At 41.1% G+C, this 16900-nt stretch overlaps 1 protein-coding gene across 2 annotated transcripts in view; it reads right to left on the reverse strand.

Moving 5' to 3' along the window:
• The window catches only part of Map2k5 (mitogen-activated protein kinase kinase 5), a 251656-nt gene that overhangs the window by 234129 nt on the left and 627 nt on the right, over window positions 1-16900 (reverse strand). For both annotated transcript variants that reach the window (XM_048332406.1, XM_048332405.1), the window contains exon 2: window positions 10470-10518. In XM_048332406.1, the coding sequence (XP_048188363.1) occupies window positions 10470-10518 (49 nt within the window). The remainder of the gene's footprint in view (window positions 1-10469; window positions 10519-16900) is intronic.

Consider the following 16900-nt stretch of genomic DNA (forward strand, 5'->3'; position numbering starts at 1 on the left):
ACTAGCCAGTAGCAATCTGAAAATACGAGAAAAACAGTACTCCTTAGACCACAATCAGTAACCAGCCCACAGCTTTCCACAGGCTGTCTTCCTAAAGCATTCATTTCTGGATCCTGCCTCACTCCTCCAGGGCCATATTAGAAGGAAAAAGCCATTCTAGTTATAAAGACAGGTGAAAGGATTTCCTGTAAAGGTTCTAGAAACTAACAAATTCAGGATTAAGGTGAAAGTTTTCTCAAAAATGCATAAGACAGGGGCCAGAATGTGGCTTAGCAGTAGAGTGCTTGCCTAGCATGCATGAAGCCCTGGGTTCGATTCCTCAGCACCACATAAACAGAAAAAGTCAGAAGCAGGGCTGTGGCTCAAGTGGTAGAGTGCTAGCCTTGAGCAAAAGGAAGCCAGGGACAGTGCTCAGGCCCTGAGTCCAAGGCCCAGGACTGGCAAAAAAAACAACAAAAAACAGAAGACAAGAAAAAAAGGTACAAAATAATGTTACATACTACCACACATTAAAGTGCTTTGTATTTTTGCTTTAATACCAGTTCAAATTCTGTTCCAGCCTGGACAAACAAAGTAGATGTTTTGTAAATCTCATTTCTGCACCAGAGCTGGTTAAGCAGTTGATGCTTCTGTTCAAATTTCATTGAACACAATACCTCAATAAGGAACCATTGGCATAGATGGGGTAAAGCTTAGGGATCAGTAAAATGTTTTTCTGTAATTCTAAAGAGAGGGTATATACTCCATAAATATCAAGACATGAGAAAAAGAAGGGAGAAAAGGAGATGGAAAGAATGAGATAGAAAAAGTGAGACACAGACAGACAGACAGACACACACACACACACACACACACACACACACACACACACACACACACACACACTTCTGAGAGCCAGCCTCAAGTAACTAAGAAAACTTGACAAAAAATATTCTAGAATTCTAGGCTTCTGTGAGGGATCTTTTTCTGGAGGTGGGGGGGGGGGGGCAGTTGGAACCCAAAAGAAGTCAGCTGGCAGTTATTCCTTACAGAGCAATTCCAGAAAAAGCAGCTATGGCACCTTACCAAAACACTGCTTTAAACAAACAGAAAAACTTAAGTGGTGACCTAGTGCCCAAGTGCTGGCGCTGTCCCACTGTAACAGGTTGGCTCCAATGGAAGATTTGACAGAAGATGAAAGAAGCATTCCAATAAAGCTTAGAGATAAAACCTGGCTTGCATGGCATGCATGGAAACTAATAGCTCTTAGAGATTAATAGAAGATTCAATTTTATGTAGGTCTTCATTCTCTTGGGGGACTGCCTTTCACTCTTCAATATCTGTTGCTTTAATAAAGTATAAAACTCCTGGGCTGGGAATGTGGCTTAGTGGTAGAGTGCTTGCCTAGCATGCATGAAGCCCCAGGTTCAATTCCTTAGCACCACATACACAGAAAAAGTCAGAAGTGGTGCTGTGGCTCACATGGTAGTGCTAGCCTTGAGCAAATGAAGCTCAGGGACAGCACCCAGGCCCTGAGTTCAAGCCCCAGGACTGGAAAAACAAAAAAGAATAAAACTCCTGCTCTTGTCAAAGAGAAGTTGGAAAAAAATACAAAAGCCATGAGAAGACTTAGGGGTTCTGATCAAAAAGGCAAAATCTAACCTGTCTCTGACTGCCTGATAGCAGCCCAAGTCCAAACCCTTCACTCTCACATTTAACCTGAGAAAGTCAAGTGACAGTAATGACAAATGATGAAGGGTAAGAAAACAGAATATATACCAAGCAATTCAATGTGACTGTCACCTAAAATAGCATGCTAAACAAAAAGACACAGACTAACAATCCATCTAGCAAACACTCTGCTATTCACCTTGCAAACTGGGTTAGCTATTAAAACAATTACACTAGCTGGAACAATAAATCCTTAAAATTTACTAAAACTGCCCAAAGACTTTCAAAGGCATAAATATGTCAGCAAAGAACACCAGAAAGTAACAGTACTAAGCATAAAGTAGAAAAATAATTTGAACTTTGTCTTATACATGGAGTTCTTTGCCATCTGACCAAAAAAGCATTACTGGATATAACCAAGAAGAGTGGGGGCTAGATGTGACACAATGGTTCACAATGAGAACTCCAGGCTTCTCTAGTTGCCTGGAGCACCGTAATATGATTTTCCAGCACATTAGGGAAGCAAAAGTAGAACCAGAAAGTCTATGTACTGGCTGGATTTTGTTAATGTCACTTAAAATGGAGGGAAAAATCCTAGCAAGATACCAAATAGAGTGCAGCAGATGGTAAACAAATATTATGAAGCAATCTTCACAGAATCTTCAGTGTGTCACAAATATACAAAATGGCAGAGTTTGGGAAAAGAGAATCACAGCAAGCCATATGTTGTGAACGGTTTTATTTGAAGCAACATGCAATGCAAAAGAGAAACCTAGAAGAGGAACTGAAAGGTCCGATAGAGGAATGGCAGCCTCAGGTAGGGGTGGTCAGAATGGCCCAGCACATACATAGCAGACGCTGGCGGCCTCAGCAGAAAGCACCTACAGCATGCCAGGCACTCCGGAGGTCTTTTGGGAAAAGCAATCAACTCCTACATCAAGCAACGGAAACTTAAGGCAATATATTATATGTCATTTGTCACACTCCTTCTGTGCCAGGTGGAAATCAATTAAAACTACAGCAAAGGCATTTTACCCAGGCAAGAGGAAAGAAATGAAAACTTAAATGTAGAGCTCAGAAAGATATAAACAGGAAATTACAAAACGGATGTCAAGTTTAGAGCTTCCTCTGGGGGTGGATTCTGATCTGGGCAGGATAGGTTCTATAGCCACACATAGCTCCAAGCCCTCTTCCTTCGAATACAGCCTGTTCCTTTGTTTCATTTTTTTTTCCTACTGATAAAAAGTGCCTACTGTGTGACAGGTTATCAAAGTAGTAATAGTGAAAAAGAAAACCCCAACCAACACTGACTGAAGCTGCTCACAGAGCTCACACTGAATGAAGGAGGTGAGAAAATGGGCCTTGCAGGTCTCAGGGAAAGAATGTTCTGAGCAAAAGGACAGCTAATAAGTAAATAACAACGCTAGTGTGTTCTAAAAATCGAGAGGGCGCCAAAGCAGTAGAACAGAACAAGAGGTAGGGAGATAAACAGACAAACTCATAGAAGTAACCATGGGCTAAGGTTGGGGCAGATTTGAAATCATAAGAGATCTGGGCATGTTAAGGATTTGGCTTTTACTCCGGAGTGAAATAGAGGTCACTGGAGCTTTAAGTATCTCAAACGCACTTAACATCTAAGAAGATCACTATGGCTGCTCTGTGGAAAGACTCTACCAAGACAAAGGTAGAAAAAGGTAAGTAGTTAGGAAGCCGCCATCCTATTCCAGGTAAGAGAACATTTTATTTTTTTGTTTTGTTCTGTTTTGTTTTTGTGCTGGTATTAAAGATTGAATTTAGGGCCTGACACTCTCCTTTAGCTTTTTCACTTAAGGCTGGCAATCTACAACTTGAGCCACATCTCCACTTCTAGCTCTTTGCTGATTAATTGGAGAGTCTAAGGATTTTTCAGCCCAGGCTGGCTTTGAACTGCAATCCTCACATCTCAGCTTCCCAAGTAGCTAGGATTACAGGCATGAGCCACTGGCACCCAGCAATGTTTTAGGTGCTTTGTTTTGTTTTAAGAGAAGGAGTCTGGGTTGCCCAGATTGGCCTTAAACTCCTGGATTCAAGTGATCCTCCAGGTATGTCGGCCCTACCACGTCTTAGCCAAGTTGAAATTTGGGGGAGTCATCGGATGCTAGACCTATTTTTAAAGTAGAGTTGACTGGGATTGCTGATGAGTAGGATATAGAAGGCTTGTTCTTAGAACTTCATTTCTTCAGCATCCTTAGAAGAACATGGAGCCTATTATGTGGCAAGTGTTGTGGCAGGACTTCTAGGGATGCAAAAGTGAATAGCTCTGACCTCCAGAAACTATTCTACTACTTGGTTAAAAAGCTCTTGATTTTTATACAAATTAGCAAGACTACTAATAATAAGAAATTACTCCACTTATAAGACGAAAAACAGTTGGGATTTTTTACACCAATGATATTCAGATCAAAATTTCAATAAATAATACCTCTGTTCAGACTGCTTCAAATCCCAGGATTTATAATTAACTTTGTAAGTGTTGGGCCTCAACTTGCTCAGCTTTTTCTGCTCCCAGCTCTATTATTTGAGGTACACTTCTAGTTCTGTGATTTTCGCTGATTAACTGGAGATTTTTCTGCCCATGCTGGCTTGGAACTGTGATCCCCAGATCTCAGCCTTCTTTTTTTTCTTTTTTCCCCAGTCCTGAGGCTTAGACTCAGGGCCTGAGCATTGTCCCTAGCTTTTTTTTTTAATTTGCTCAAGGCTAGCACTCTACCACTTGAGCCACAGCGCCACTTTCAGCTCTTTCTGTTTATGTGGTGCTGAAGAATTGAACCCACGGCTTTATGCATGCTAGGCAAACTGCTAAGCCAACTTCCCAGCCCCTCAGCTGTCTAATAAGCTAGGATTACAAGCACCCAGCTCAAAATTAACTGCTATATAATTTTTAGATTAAATATAGATTTACTGTGAATTACAATCTAATTTATTTAAAATAGTTCATCAATTTACATGTTCATCAGTTCAAGAAAATGAAGTTTATTTTTTCCAAATATCTTAGGACTTGAAATTTTATCTGAAGCAAAAAGGGCTCACACCAAACTATTGTTACTGAACTTGTCTCTGCTATTTAGGCATGAAATTTCTCCTATAAGCATCATTCCAATAACCAGAATCATTTTCTACACTCTGAAAACTTAAATCTTAAGCCACTGCAATTTTCTTTCAAAAGAAAATTTATGCTCAATTTTAAAAGAAGAAATGATGAGTCAGGTGCCAGTGGCTTGTACTTATAATCCTAGCTCTTTGAGAGGCTGAGATTATGGGGAATGGAAGTTCCAAGCAAGCCTAGACAGAAAAAAGACCACTTCTCAATAAAAACATGGACATGATAACACAGCTACCAGGTAATATAACAGGTGAAAAGCATCATACAGGCACTGAAGCAGAAAGTGAGACCCTGATATCAGGAAAACACCAGGAGAAAATAAAGGCTGGGGGGCTGGGGATATGGCCTAGTGGCAAGAGTGCTTGCCTCGTATACATGAGGCCCTGGGTTCAATTCCCCAGCACCACATATACAGAAAACGGCCAGAAGTGGCACTGTGGCTCAAGTGGCAGAGTGCTAGCCTTGAGCAAAAGGAAGCCAGGGACAGTGCTCAGGCCCTGAGTCCAAGGCCCAGGACTGGCCAAAAAAAAAAAAACAAAAAAAACACAATGTTTGGCCTAGTGGCAAGAGAAAATAAAGGCTGGAGGCAAGACCCAGTGGTAAGAGCCGGACTACCGAGCAGAAGGATGGGAGTTCAAACTCCAGTACTAGATGGGGGAAAAACAAGATACTATGTGCTGCTTTAAAGATTTATACTCAAATGAAAAAGCTCCCAAAAACTTCTAATAACAACTGAAAGGATTCAACAAGAAAGGAATATAAACTAGATGTTGGTGGCTCACATCTTTAATCCTAGCTACTGAGAAGGTAGAGATCTGAGGATGGCAGTTCAAAGCCAGCCCAGGCAGGAAAGGATGTGAGACGCTTATCTCCAATTACCCACCAGGAAACTGGAAGTGAAGCTGTGGCTTAAAGCAGTAGAGTACTACTAGCTAAAGAACTTGGGTCCTGAGGTCAAACCCTACAACCAACAGACAGAAAAAGAAAAGAAAAAAAAAAGGAATATAAATAAGTCCTGACTTGAAGACACAAGTAAATATTTATCTTATAACCATAGTTTCTGAACCAAATTCAGATGCATAGTTTGACAAATGTGAATAATGAAGTCCTAGTGTCAAGGAAAAGTGTAAGTCAGCATTTGTCTAGATAGACTTAAAATGTATCTTTCAAGTCACAGTGAGATTTTACTGTCCAACATTACAAGTCATTTATGGGCATGGTTGATTTTTATCACCAGATGTGTGGTTGTACTCATTAATCTGTTAATGAAACTGTGTAAGTCTGGCCTCATAGCATAGTTGGAGCCCACACATGCCAACATACAGGACTTTTTATGGCTATGGAATTTAGTCTCATCTCAAATGTTCTCACATCTGGGAAAAGACAAATTATTCAATAACTGGCATGGAGTCAACATCTGCTTGAAAAACAAAGTTGGATCCCCACCTGTCTTCATTCATCAAAATAAACTGAAAATGATACAAGAAAAAAAAATCCTTCTGATATTTCCAATGAAATACATGCATTTCCTAGTAAAAATGTTAGGAAAAAAACTATGATACCCACAAATATATTTATTGAACACATAACCATTGTGTGTATCTACATATGAAAGAAGGAAAAGGAATGCACATGAATTGGGGTGGGGTTTTTTTTGTTTGTTTATCCCATATCCAAGAAGGTAGAGGAGAGAGAGAGAGAGAGAGAGTGTGTGTGTGTGTGTGTGTGTGTGTGTGTGTGTGTGTGTGTGTGTGTGTGTGTGTGTGTGTGTGTGTTGATCATAGGGCTTGATCTCAAGAGCCTGAGCACTGTCCCTGCTTAAGGCTAGTGCGCTAGCATTTCTGGCTTTTTGGTGGTTACCTAGCAATAAGAATCTCTCTGACTTTCCTGTCCAGGCCAGCTTCAAATCATAACCCTCAGATCTCAGTCTCTTGAGTAGTTAGGATCACATGTGTGAGCCACAGCACCTACCCAAAAGATCTTTTTTAAATATGACAAACCAACAATTCATAAAGGAAAATATAGTGAGCTTGCCTACATAAGAACTTTTAAGCTTTATGGGGAAAAAAGATAATAGAAACACCAAAACAAGCTGAGGAGAATAAAACTGAATAATATTTATACCATGTAAGACAAAGAGTCAATTTTCTATTTTTGGAAACTCTTAAATCAATTAGAAAAAGACAAATAACTCAACAGAATAATGGGCAAAGGCAACAAAAAATAGTTCATAGACATTAAAGAAACATAAAATAGAAACAATTTGTTTTCACCTATCAAACTGACAGTAACTAAAATGTTTGCTAATGCAAAGAGAGTTGGTTTGGGTATTGAGAACTGGATGTGGCTAGGGGAGTATAAACTGGTTCTACCTTTGGAGCATAAACACAGTGACAGCACTGAATGTAAAGCATTAGCACTTGTCTAAATAGCTCCAATCCCTAGGAATCTGCTTTACAAGATAAAACAATTGTAACTTAGGCAATTTTTTCTAGTACAAAAATGTTGGTTCACCAGTGTATTAAAAAATTAAGAACAGCCATAAAATGAAGTATAACATGAAGTATGCAAGAGAATGAAGTTGATGTATGCACACTGTTACGGGAGAAAAAAAGTCTAATATATGCTAGTAAGCGGAGAATCTGTGAAGATGGAAAGCTGTTCAGTAACACGACAGGAGGCGTAGGGAAGGCAAGAGTGCAAGCGAGTAGTCTATATGATTAAAGTACTGTAGATGACTGTGAAATACCAGGGTGAAACTACTTTGAATAATAACTAAAATGCTTTTTTTTTTTTTTAATGACAGGAATGCAGGGTGCTGGAGGCTCACGCCTGAAAAGGAGGCTGAAATCTGAAGATCATGGTTCAAAGCTAGTCTTGGCAGGAAACTCCGTCAGACTCTTATCTCCAGTTTACCACCAGAAAACTGGAAGTGGCTCAAAGTGGTAGAGCACTACCCTTGAGCTAAAGAGCTCAGGGACAGCATCCAGGCTGAGAATTCAAGCCCCACGACCGACTTAAAAAAAAAAAAATGTAAAACTAGTGGGGAAGGGAGGGCAAATGGAGAGGGTAAAGAAGGCTGAATGTGTTCAAAATTCTTTCCATACCTGTTCGGCCTGTTGATTAGTTTAAGAAGCGGGGAGGATAAAGGACAGTAACAGAGGAGCCAAATTTGATCAAGACACATTACTGGTGTATATGAACATGTCAAAATGAAACCCCCTTTTACAACCAATTAATACTATGTAAAGAAAAACAGTAGGGGCAAGGAAAGTATTTGCAGCATAATGTACTTTATATATGAAGAAAACATAACATGCTGAGGAAATTGCTGACAAGGAAACCAGTGTTGACAAAAAAGGGGCTTTTACTTTTTGTTTTACTTCTATGCTCCTTAATCGTTTAAGCATCATACAACCAAATACTAGCCATTAAAAAAAAAAGTTGTTTCACTTGTGCTCTCCTTGTGAGAAAAAAGAGACCTACAAGAGGAAGGAAAAAAGTCAGGTCCATCAGTCCCAGAGATGAGTGGGACACCTGAGCCTAGTCCTCTCACTCAACTCTAATTCTCATGGAAATCAGAAAGACATCACCACTTCAGACCCTCTGCCTACTCCCCATGTAGGTAATTTGAATTTAGGACTTGAGTTGTCCATCACCAATTATATCCCATGTCCAAATATGCCCAGCCCAGCCTAGGATTTCAGGTCTATAATGGAAAGTATATGTTAGCCACACACAATAAAACTAAGCGCTGAAATTATTTTGTGTCTTTTAATGCATACACATACACACACTACACACTACACACACATATGTATGTACATATAGATATGTACATATGGATATATGAACATATACCATATACACATATACCCATCTATGTGGACATCTATATGTATGGACTGTGTGTGTGTATGGTCATTTCATTTGTGTTCTCCTTGTGAGAAAGAAGAGACCTACAAGAGGAAGAAAAAGTCAGTTCACCAGTCTGAGATGAGTGGGACACCCCAGTCTCCTCACAGATAGACAGACAGACAGACAGACACACACATATATTTGTGTATACATATACATATATGTATGTATATATGTGTATACATACACACATAGTCCAAACGTACAACTATAGAATTGCTGCCCTTTTCAAGAGAAAATTAAAAAAAAATCCTAGAAATGTAGACCTTTTATTCCATATATACATTTCAGAGATTTTCAATGCATCAGGTTATAATGAGTGCAAATTTACCAAGCACAGGTACTCTACAAGCCCAAAGTCATTCCAAAGCCACACCCAGAAGACCAATCCAAGAGACTTTTGCCTCCAAATAACTAGCCAAAAGCAAGAAGTGGGGGTATGGCTCTAGTGGTAGAGCATCAGTACCAGCACGGGCACACACGGGTGCACACATGGGCGGGCACACACACACACACACACACACACACAAGCAAAGAAGAATGGCCAAGCAGTGCTCCAAAAAGGACACATCTGGGGCTGGGAATGTGGCCCTGGGTTCAAATCCTCAGTACCACATATATAGAAAAGGCCAGAAGTGGCGCTGTGGCTCAAGTGGCGGAGCGCTAGCCTTGAGCAAAAAGAAACCAGGGACAGTGCTCAGGCCCTGAGTCCAAGCTCCAGGACTGGCGCAAAAAAAAAAAAAAAAGATACTTACAAAAAGGACACATCTGTCATACTATACTATCTTGTGTTCTCGTCAGTACCCACTTTCTTTAAATAAGAACAAAAAGTATACTATCACATAGAAGGAAAAAAAAAACACTAGTATTTCTACATGAAAATACTGGCTTTCATCTTCAAAAAAATGACAGGAAGCCAGGCACCAGTGGCTCACCCCTATAATCCTAGCTACTGAGGAGGCTGAGCTCTAAGGACTGGGCTCAAAGCCAGCCTGGGCAGGAAAGCCCCCTAAGACTCTTATCTCCAGTAAACTACTCAAAAAGCCACAAGTGGCGCTGTGGCTCCAGTGATAGAGTGGTAGCCTTGAGCACAAAGAGGATCAGGGACAGCACCCAGGCTCTGAGTTCAAGCCCCAGGACCGCAAAAAACAAACAAACAAACAAAACCGACAGGAACCAGAATGCTATATTACTGACTCAACTCACCCCCAGGATCTTGCCTGCCTGGCTCGTGTCAAAGCCAGTTTCTAGTACACATCCTGTCTAGAAGCCAGTGCAGTGGGGGAAGAAAGGACTTAACAAACCTGAGGTACTCCTATCTTCACCTAGCTAGCCTAGCAAACCCACTAAAACAGAATTATTCCATTAATGCTCACATAATAGCACTACTCTGTTACTATGCTTTAAAGCAGCAAAGGATTAAAATCTCTTAATCAATAATCATTGGCCTACAGGTAGTGTACACAGTTCATTTTGTCCTACAATATTATTACAGTGAGAAGCAAGAGCAGATAAAGGTCATGTTGGTAATTAAAGCTATATTGTAGAAATATGTACACCCAAGATATGATTAAATAAGAAAATATTACTCAGTTCAGTATCGTCATTAAACTTGCATTAATTTATAAATATTTAAATATACCATATGATGTTCATAAATAATCTGTTCTTGTCAGTTTATAAAGTAATATAACCCATAAACCATATGAAATATTACTGCAGTGAGAAATAGTCAAGAAAGTATACAAGCCAGACTTACATTCAAATGCTGTAGTTGTTGCTTCAGGCAGAACCTGGCCTATCACATCCTAAACAAAGAAAGAATAAAGAAACACAGTAAGTCATCTTCCTTATCGCTAACATACAGAAAATACTACAGGAAATATAAGAACCTGGGAAAGGTGTTTGAAATGTTGGCATATGCCATGTAAATATTAGCTCATAATCACACATCCCAACAATGTAAACCCAAACTTTTTTTTTTTTTTTTGCCAGTCCTGGGGCTTGAACTCAGGGCCTATGCACTGTCCCTGAGCTGCTTCTGCTCAAAGCTAGCACTAGCCACAGCGCCACTTCCAGCTTTTTCTGTTTATTTGGTACTGAGGAATGGAAGGAACTCAGGGTATCATGCATGCCAGAGGTAAAGTACTCCACCACTAAGCCACATTCCCAGCCCTGTGTTGGCTTTGAACTACAATCCTCAGATCTCAGTCTCCCGAGTAGCTAGGAATATAGGCATGAGCTACTGGAGCCCAGTTTCAACCTTTAACCTAAGCAATGGTAAATATAATGAAAATTAAATGAAACAATATAATCTACCAAAAAAAATCAAAGAGGTATACATAAGCTGATAGCAATGTGTAAGTGAATCTATGAAGTTGAAAACACTCAAGCAACAGTCTCCAGAGGCAGCTTCGGGGAGGAGGAATAGAGTGCCTAAGTTCTGGAAAGTGACTCTCTCCATCCGGTCCAGTCCCACCCGAAAGACCTGCAAACCTCATTTCTCTCAGGAGCTTGGCCACAAGGTCCACCCTGGCTGCTTCACTAGAGTTGGCACCACACAGCCAGCTGGCAAAGCTGCTTACTGCTCCCTGTGCTTCTCAGCAGGGAGCCTATAGACCTTTAGAGCAGGACCCTAAGCAGAGTGGGAGCAGCAACTGCCTTGGAAAGGCAATTCTTCAGAGGCTCTGCTGCAGTGGCAATCTGCATAATAGTCTTGGCTCTACAGTGCTTTTCCCCCTTTCCTAAAATAAATCTGTAGCTATAAAATTGATTAAGGAACACTATCTTAGGGAGTCCTGGCTGATTAGAGTAAAAAAGAGATATGTTCTCTGAGTCTAGTCTTAGCAAATGAAACATCAACTTTGTGAAGTATCTGTCTAAGATTTTAGGGTTAGAAAATTCTTCCTACTCAAAGGGAGAAAATATTTCTTGACAGGGAGCTGTACAACAAGTGTCAAATAAAGTGACAGGCATCCAGTCTAAAGCATAAGAGCACAGACTATAGCCAGACTGTTAGGACTGTAGGTGCTGTCTCTGCCTCTCCCAAAACAAAGGAGCCTCTCTGCCTCAGGCTCCTTATAAAGAAAACAAGATCACAGCTTTACCTTCCTTGTAGGACCAGTGAGTTAACATTTGTAAAGGGCTTAAGAGAGTGTCTAGTAGTACATGGCAAATGCCATATTAATGTCTGTTAAGTAAAAGAAATCACTCGTCACTGGAACATCACAAAGCTTTATTATAAAACCTTTAAATTCAGCACCCAACAATCAGTAGAGGACGATCTTTCCACAGTTATTTACTAGAGAATGAAGGAAAAAGAGGGAGGGCACTAATTCTTCCTCTGAAGTCCAAGTTATCACTGGGTACTTTCAGGGAGCTCAAATTACTCTGACAACCAATTCTGAGATGTGAATGGAGCTCTATAAAATTAGCAAACTAACAAGTTTTGTCCTATTTTTTTTTTTTTAATGCTGGTCCTGGGGCTTGAACTTAGAGCCGGGCCGCTGTCCCTTAACTTTCGTGCTCACCACTTGAGCCAAAGCTCCACTTCTGGCTATTTCTTTTTTTTTGGGGGGGGGGGGGGGCGTTGGGGAGGAGCTGAATTTGGGAAGGGGAGTTAATTGGAGATAGAAGTCTCACAGACTTTCCAGCCCTGGCTTTGAACTGTGATCCTTAGATCTCAGCCTCCTGAGTAGCTAGGATTACAAGTGTGATCCAGAAGAACATGCCTATGGATCCAGACTCTTTAAATTATGCCTCTCTTCCCTCATATCTATACCCTGAAGATGGCTAAAGATGGGCTGATGCTGTCTTTCCATGGCTGCCCATGCCATATAATAAATCTCTTTTCTCTGGCATGGACAAGTGGCTAGACCATTTTGTGTACATTTTCCAGGTATATTTCAATGATTTATTTTAAACGTATTTCCAACTAACCTTCTACCCTCAACAACACATTCCACAGGGCCTAAAAGTTTCAAAAGAAAACTTTAAATTAACATACCTTGATGGTGATCATTTCTTGATCACTTTCTTCTCCTTCCTTTCAATAAATCAGACAAACAGCTAATAGGCCAAAAATCAAACAGCAGCTAAGCCAGGTACCAGTGGTTCACACATGTAATCCTAGCTACTAAGGAGGATGAGACCTGGAAGGTGAAAGTTTGAAGCCAATCTTGGCAGAGAAGTCCATGAAACTCCATCTCTAACTAACAAAAAACAAAGCCAGGCTGGCGGCGTGGCTCAAGTGGTGGAGTACCAGCTATGAGCAAACAAGTGCAAGACCTCAAGTTCAAGCCTCAGTACCAGAAGGGGCAGTGGGGGGAGTAACTAAACATTTACAATAGCTTGCTTCTTTTTTAATATTTTTTAATTGTAAAGGTGATGTACAGAGGGGTTACCGTTACATATGTAAGGAAATGAGTACATTTCTTGTCGAACATTGTTATCCCTCCCTCATTTTTTCTTGTTATCCCTCCCCCTCTAACTTGCTTCTGAAATAGCTATAAGATAATAAAACTTTGCTCTTGACTTCAAGAAGGTCACATTCTGGTTGCCAAGATAAAGACTGACAATAAGAAACATTTCTGGTAATGATAAAAATGCCAAACTAAATCCATTAGCAGCAAATAGTTTTTTCTAACTCGGAAGGAATGAAAAGCATAGGCTCAGTGTAGACAGAAATTTCAAATGAGGGAAATTGAAGCTGAAGCTTCAAGACAAGATACCAAGAGCAGAGAAAAGAGGGCTGGACATTTTCTCCCACCACACTCTAAACCAACATAATCCTGGACAGGTCCTCTAGGGCCAGCGGCTCTCTCTGGGGAAAAGAAATGCAGAAAGCTGAAAGACATACACAACCGATACCCCAAAGGTCCCTGCCATTAGGGACCAGGAAACTCTCCTTTCTCCTTAGTACTGAAGCCAGTTCCTGATGATTCAGGTAAGGCCCACAGAGGCCAAATGAATTCTCCAGAGTCTCCTAGCTGTTTGGTAAAGGGTGACTAGGATCAGGCAGTTCACACCTACAATCTTAACTACTGGGGGGGAAGAGGGGCTGAGACCTACAGAATCAAGGTTCAAAGCCGGTCAAGGCAAGAAACTTATAAATAAGATTCTTTATCTCCAATTAACCATCAAATTTGGAAGTGGAACTCTGGCTCAAGTGTTAGAGCACCAACTTTGAGCAAAAAAAAAAAAAAAAAAAAAGTTAAGGGACAGTACACAGGCCCTGAGTTCAAGCCCCAGAATCAGCACAAAAAATTAAAAAGTGACTGGGTCAAAGATATTCAGTTACTCTAGACTCAGCAACTAACCCCTCACTTCTAGCTTGTGTTGGGTCTGCCAAAACTAGCTAGTTTTTCCCATAATCCAAGCTCTGGCCTCCTTTTCTGAAAATAAGGTGGGAGAGGCACCCTTAGAAGAAAGACCTTCCAAGTATCGCAAAACTTTAAAGCCAGAGACACTAACATTGCTTTGGGAGTTTTTGTTTTTATATGCCTGGTCTTGATGAAGAGATGGCCTGAAATTTCACTGGAAGAACCTGCCCTGAAGACGCACTCAGTACTAGCAGAAAAACACACACACATACACATACACACAACTGGTTGTTCCGAATGTCAAGTAAGAGAAAACTCATATTTATCTTCAATACCTCACAACATCTTCACAAGGCTTGAGGCAGATATCAGGGATGCCACTTTACAAATAAAGAAACAGAGCTGGGTGCCAGTGGCTCATGCCTGTAATCCTAGCTACTCAGGAGGCTGAGATCTGAGGATCACAGTTCAAAGCTGGCCCAGGCAAGAAAGTCCAAGAGACTCTTACCTCTAATTAACCACCAGAAAACAGGAAGTGGCGTTGTAGCTCAAGTGGTACAGCACTAGCCTTGAGGTGAAGAGCTCAGGGACAGCACCCAAGCCCAGAGTTAAAACCCTATGACTGACAAAAAAAGAAAAAAGAAAAAGAAACTGAGGCTCTGAGAACTAGAGTGACTTGCCTAGTTCACAGAATGGCTGGTAATTAAGCCCACTCAAAACCTAGCATTTGGGGCTGGGAATATGGCCTAGTGGCAAGAGTGCTTGCCTCCTATACATGAACACGGTTCGATTCTCCAGCACCACATATATGGAAAACGGCCAGAAGGGGGGCTGTGACTCAGGTGGCAGAGTGCTAGCCTTGAGCGGGAAGAAGCCAGGGACAGTGCTCAGGCCCTGAGTCCAAGGCCCAGGACTAGCCAAAAAAAAAAAAAAAAAAACCCTAGCATTTTGTTCCAAGAACTACAACACTATACATCCTCTTTTATTTTCCCTCCTTATACAAATGTGCCAAGGTCCCATGAACAGCAGAAAAGGGTAAACAGACTTTCCAACCCCACCAGAAGTTCACCTTCTAGAGAAACCAAGGCAAGGAATCACAACCAAAAGCGTACTTTTGCTGGCACATGCCCTCAAAGCTGCAGGAGAAAGAGAGGTGGCCACTTACTAACAGCAACTCAGAATTTGCTTTCTTCTGGTGGGAAGTTTTGAGTTACAGAAAAGGGCAGAGTGGCAACCATCAGAGCACTCAGAAGTACGAACAGGTGCTCTATGGACCTAGGACACAGGACGGTCATGGGAGCGTGGTGAGGAGGAAGAGGGTGCCAAGCAGACCACTCCAGTCACGATGCACCTCAAGGACCATGAGGGGCTTTCTGAGCAGAGGGGACAATGTAGGAAGAACTCTGAATGCTTTGATGTATAGGACTACAGGCTGCTGGCTCTCGAGAACCGCCACATTCCTGGCCAACTGAAAGCCTACATGAGCAGTAACATCTAGAATTTCAAAATGAAGTTAACAGAAATCAAACTTTTAAGTAACCCAAGACAATTTTAAAAAAATCACATTACAAGCTGAACACTGGTGGCTCATGCCTATAAACCTACATATTCGGCAGGCTGAGAGGTGAAGATCATGGGTCAAAGCCAGCCAGGCAGAAAAGTTTGTGAGACACTTAGCTCCTACTACCCAGCCAAAAGCCAGAAGTAGAGGCATGGCTAGTGGTAGAGTACCAGCGCTGAGTGAAAAACCCAAGGAAGAGCAAAAAGCCCTGCATTCACGTACCAGTAGCACACACACATGCACATACACGTGCACACACACAGAGAAAGAAAAGAATCCTATCACTTAGGCTCCTTTTTATCTTGCAGGAAAGGTCCACTGTACATATCTGTCTCTTGCAACAAAAAACATCTCATCTAGCTACATCTATTTCAACCTTTAGATACGTTATTCAGTACATAAAATGGGCCTCTACAGTAAATGAAGACTATAAAGATGTGAGGGGGTTGCAACATGAAGGAAAAAGTATAGTAAGTAAAGAAGTTTTGAGTAAGGAAGTCTGAAGCAGGCACCAGTGGCTCATGCCTATAATTCCAGCTACTCAAGAGGCTGAGATGTGAGGATTACAGTTGTTGGAAACAAGCTTGGGAAGACAAATTCAGGAGACTCTTATCTCTAACCAGCAAAAAGCCATATGTAGAGGGGGCTGGAAATGTGGCTTAGTAGTAGAATGTATGCATGAAGCCCTGGGTTCAATTCCTCGGCGCCACATAAATGGCAAAAGTTGGAAGTGGCACTGTGGCTCAGGAGGTAGAGTGTTAGCCTTGAGCAAAAAGAAGCCAGGGACAGTGCTCAGGCCCTGAGTTCAAGCCTTAGGACTGGCAAAAAAAAAAAAAGCCAGTAGAACTGTGACTTAAGTGACCGAATGCCAGTCTTGAGCAAAAAAAAAAAACAAAAAAAAAAAACAAAACAAAACAAAAAAAAACTATGGGAGAACACCAAAGCCCTGACTTCAAAGCACAAAATAATAATAATAATTAATAATAATTCCGTTTGGATGTTGGAAAGGTCAATTCACCTCACTCCTCCTCAGTACCTACCTGCAAAAAAGAATACAGAAGCTAAAAACAAGCCACTGGCAGGACTCTAACATTCCGTACTAGAAATACATCCTGAGTATTCTGAAGGATCAGTCCTGAGACTCACAGGTGCGGCACGTTCCCTCTAGACTAAATTCTCAGCAACTGGGTTGCTTTTGTACAAGAGGTGATGTGTGGTGGTTTAAAGGCAGCATTTGGGGTTTGGGTTTGTTGTGTTTTTGGTTTTTTTCTCTTCCTCCCTCATGGTTGGTAAGATTATATCTAAAGT

This window comes from Perognathus longimembris, chromosome 23 (genome assembly GCF_023159225.1).
Source record: "Perognathus longimembris pacificus isolate PPM17 chromosome 23, ASM2315922v1, whole genome shotgun sequence".
NCBI classification, from domain to species: domain Eukaryota; kingdom Metazoa; phylum Chordata; class Mammalia; order Rodentia; family Heteromyidae; genus Perognathus; species Perognathus longimembris.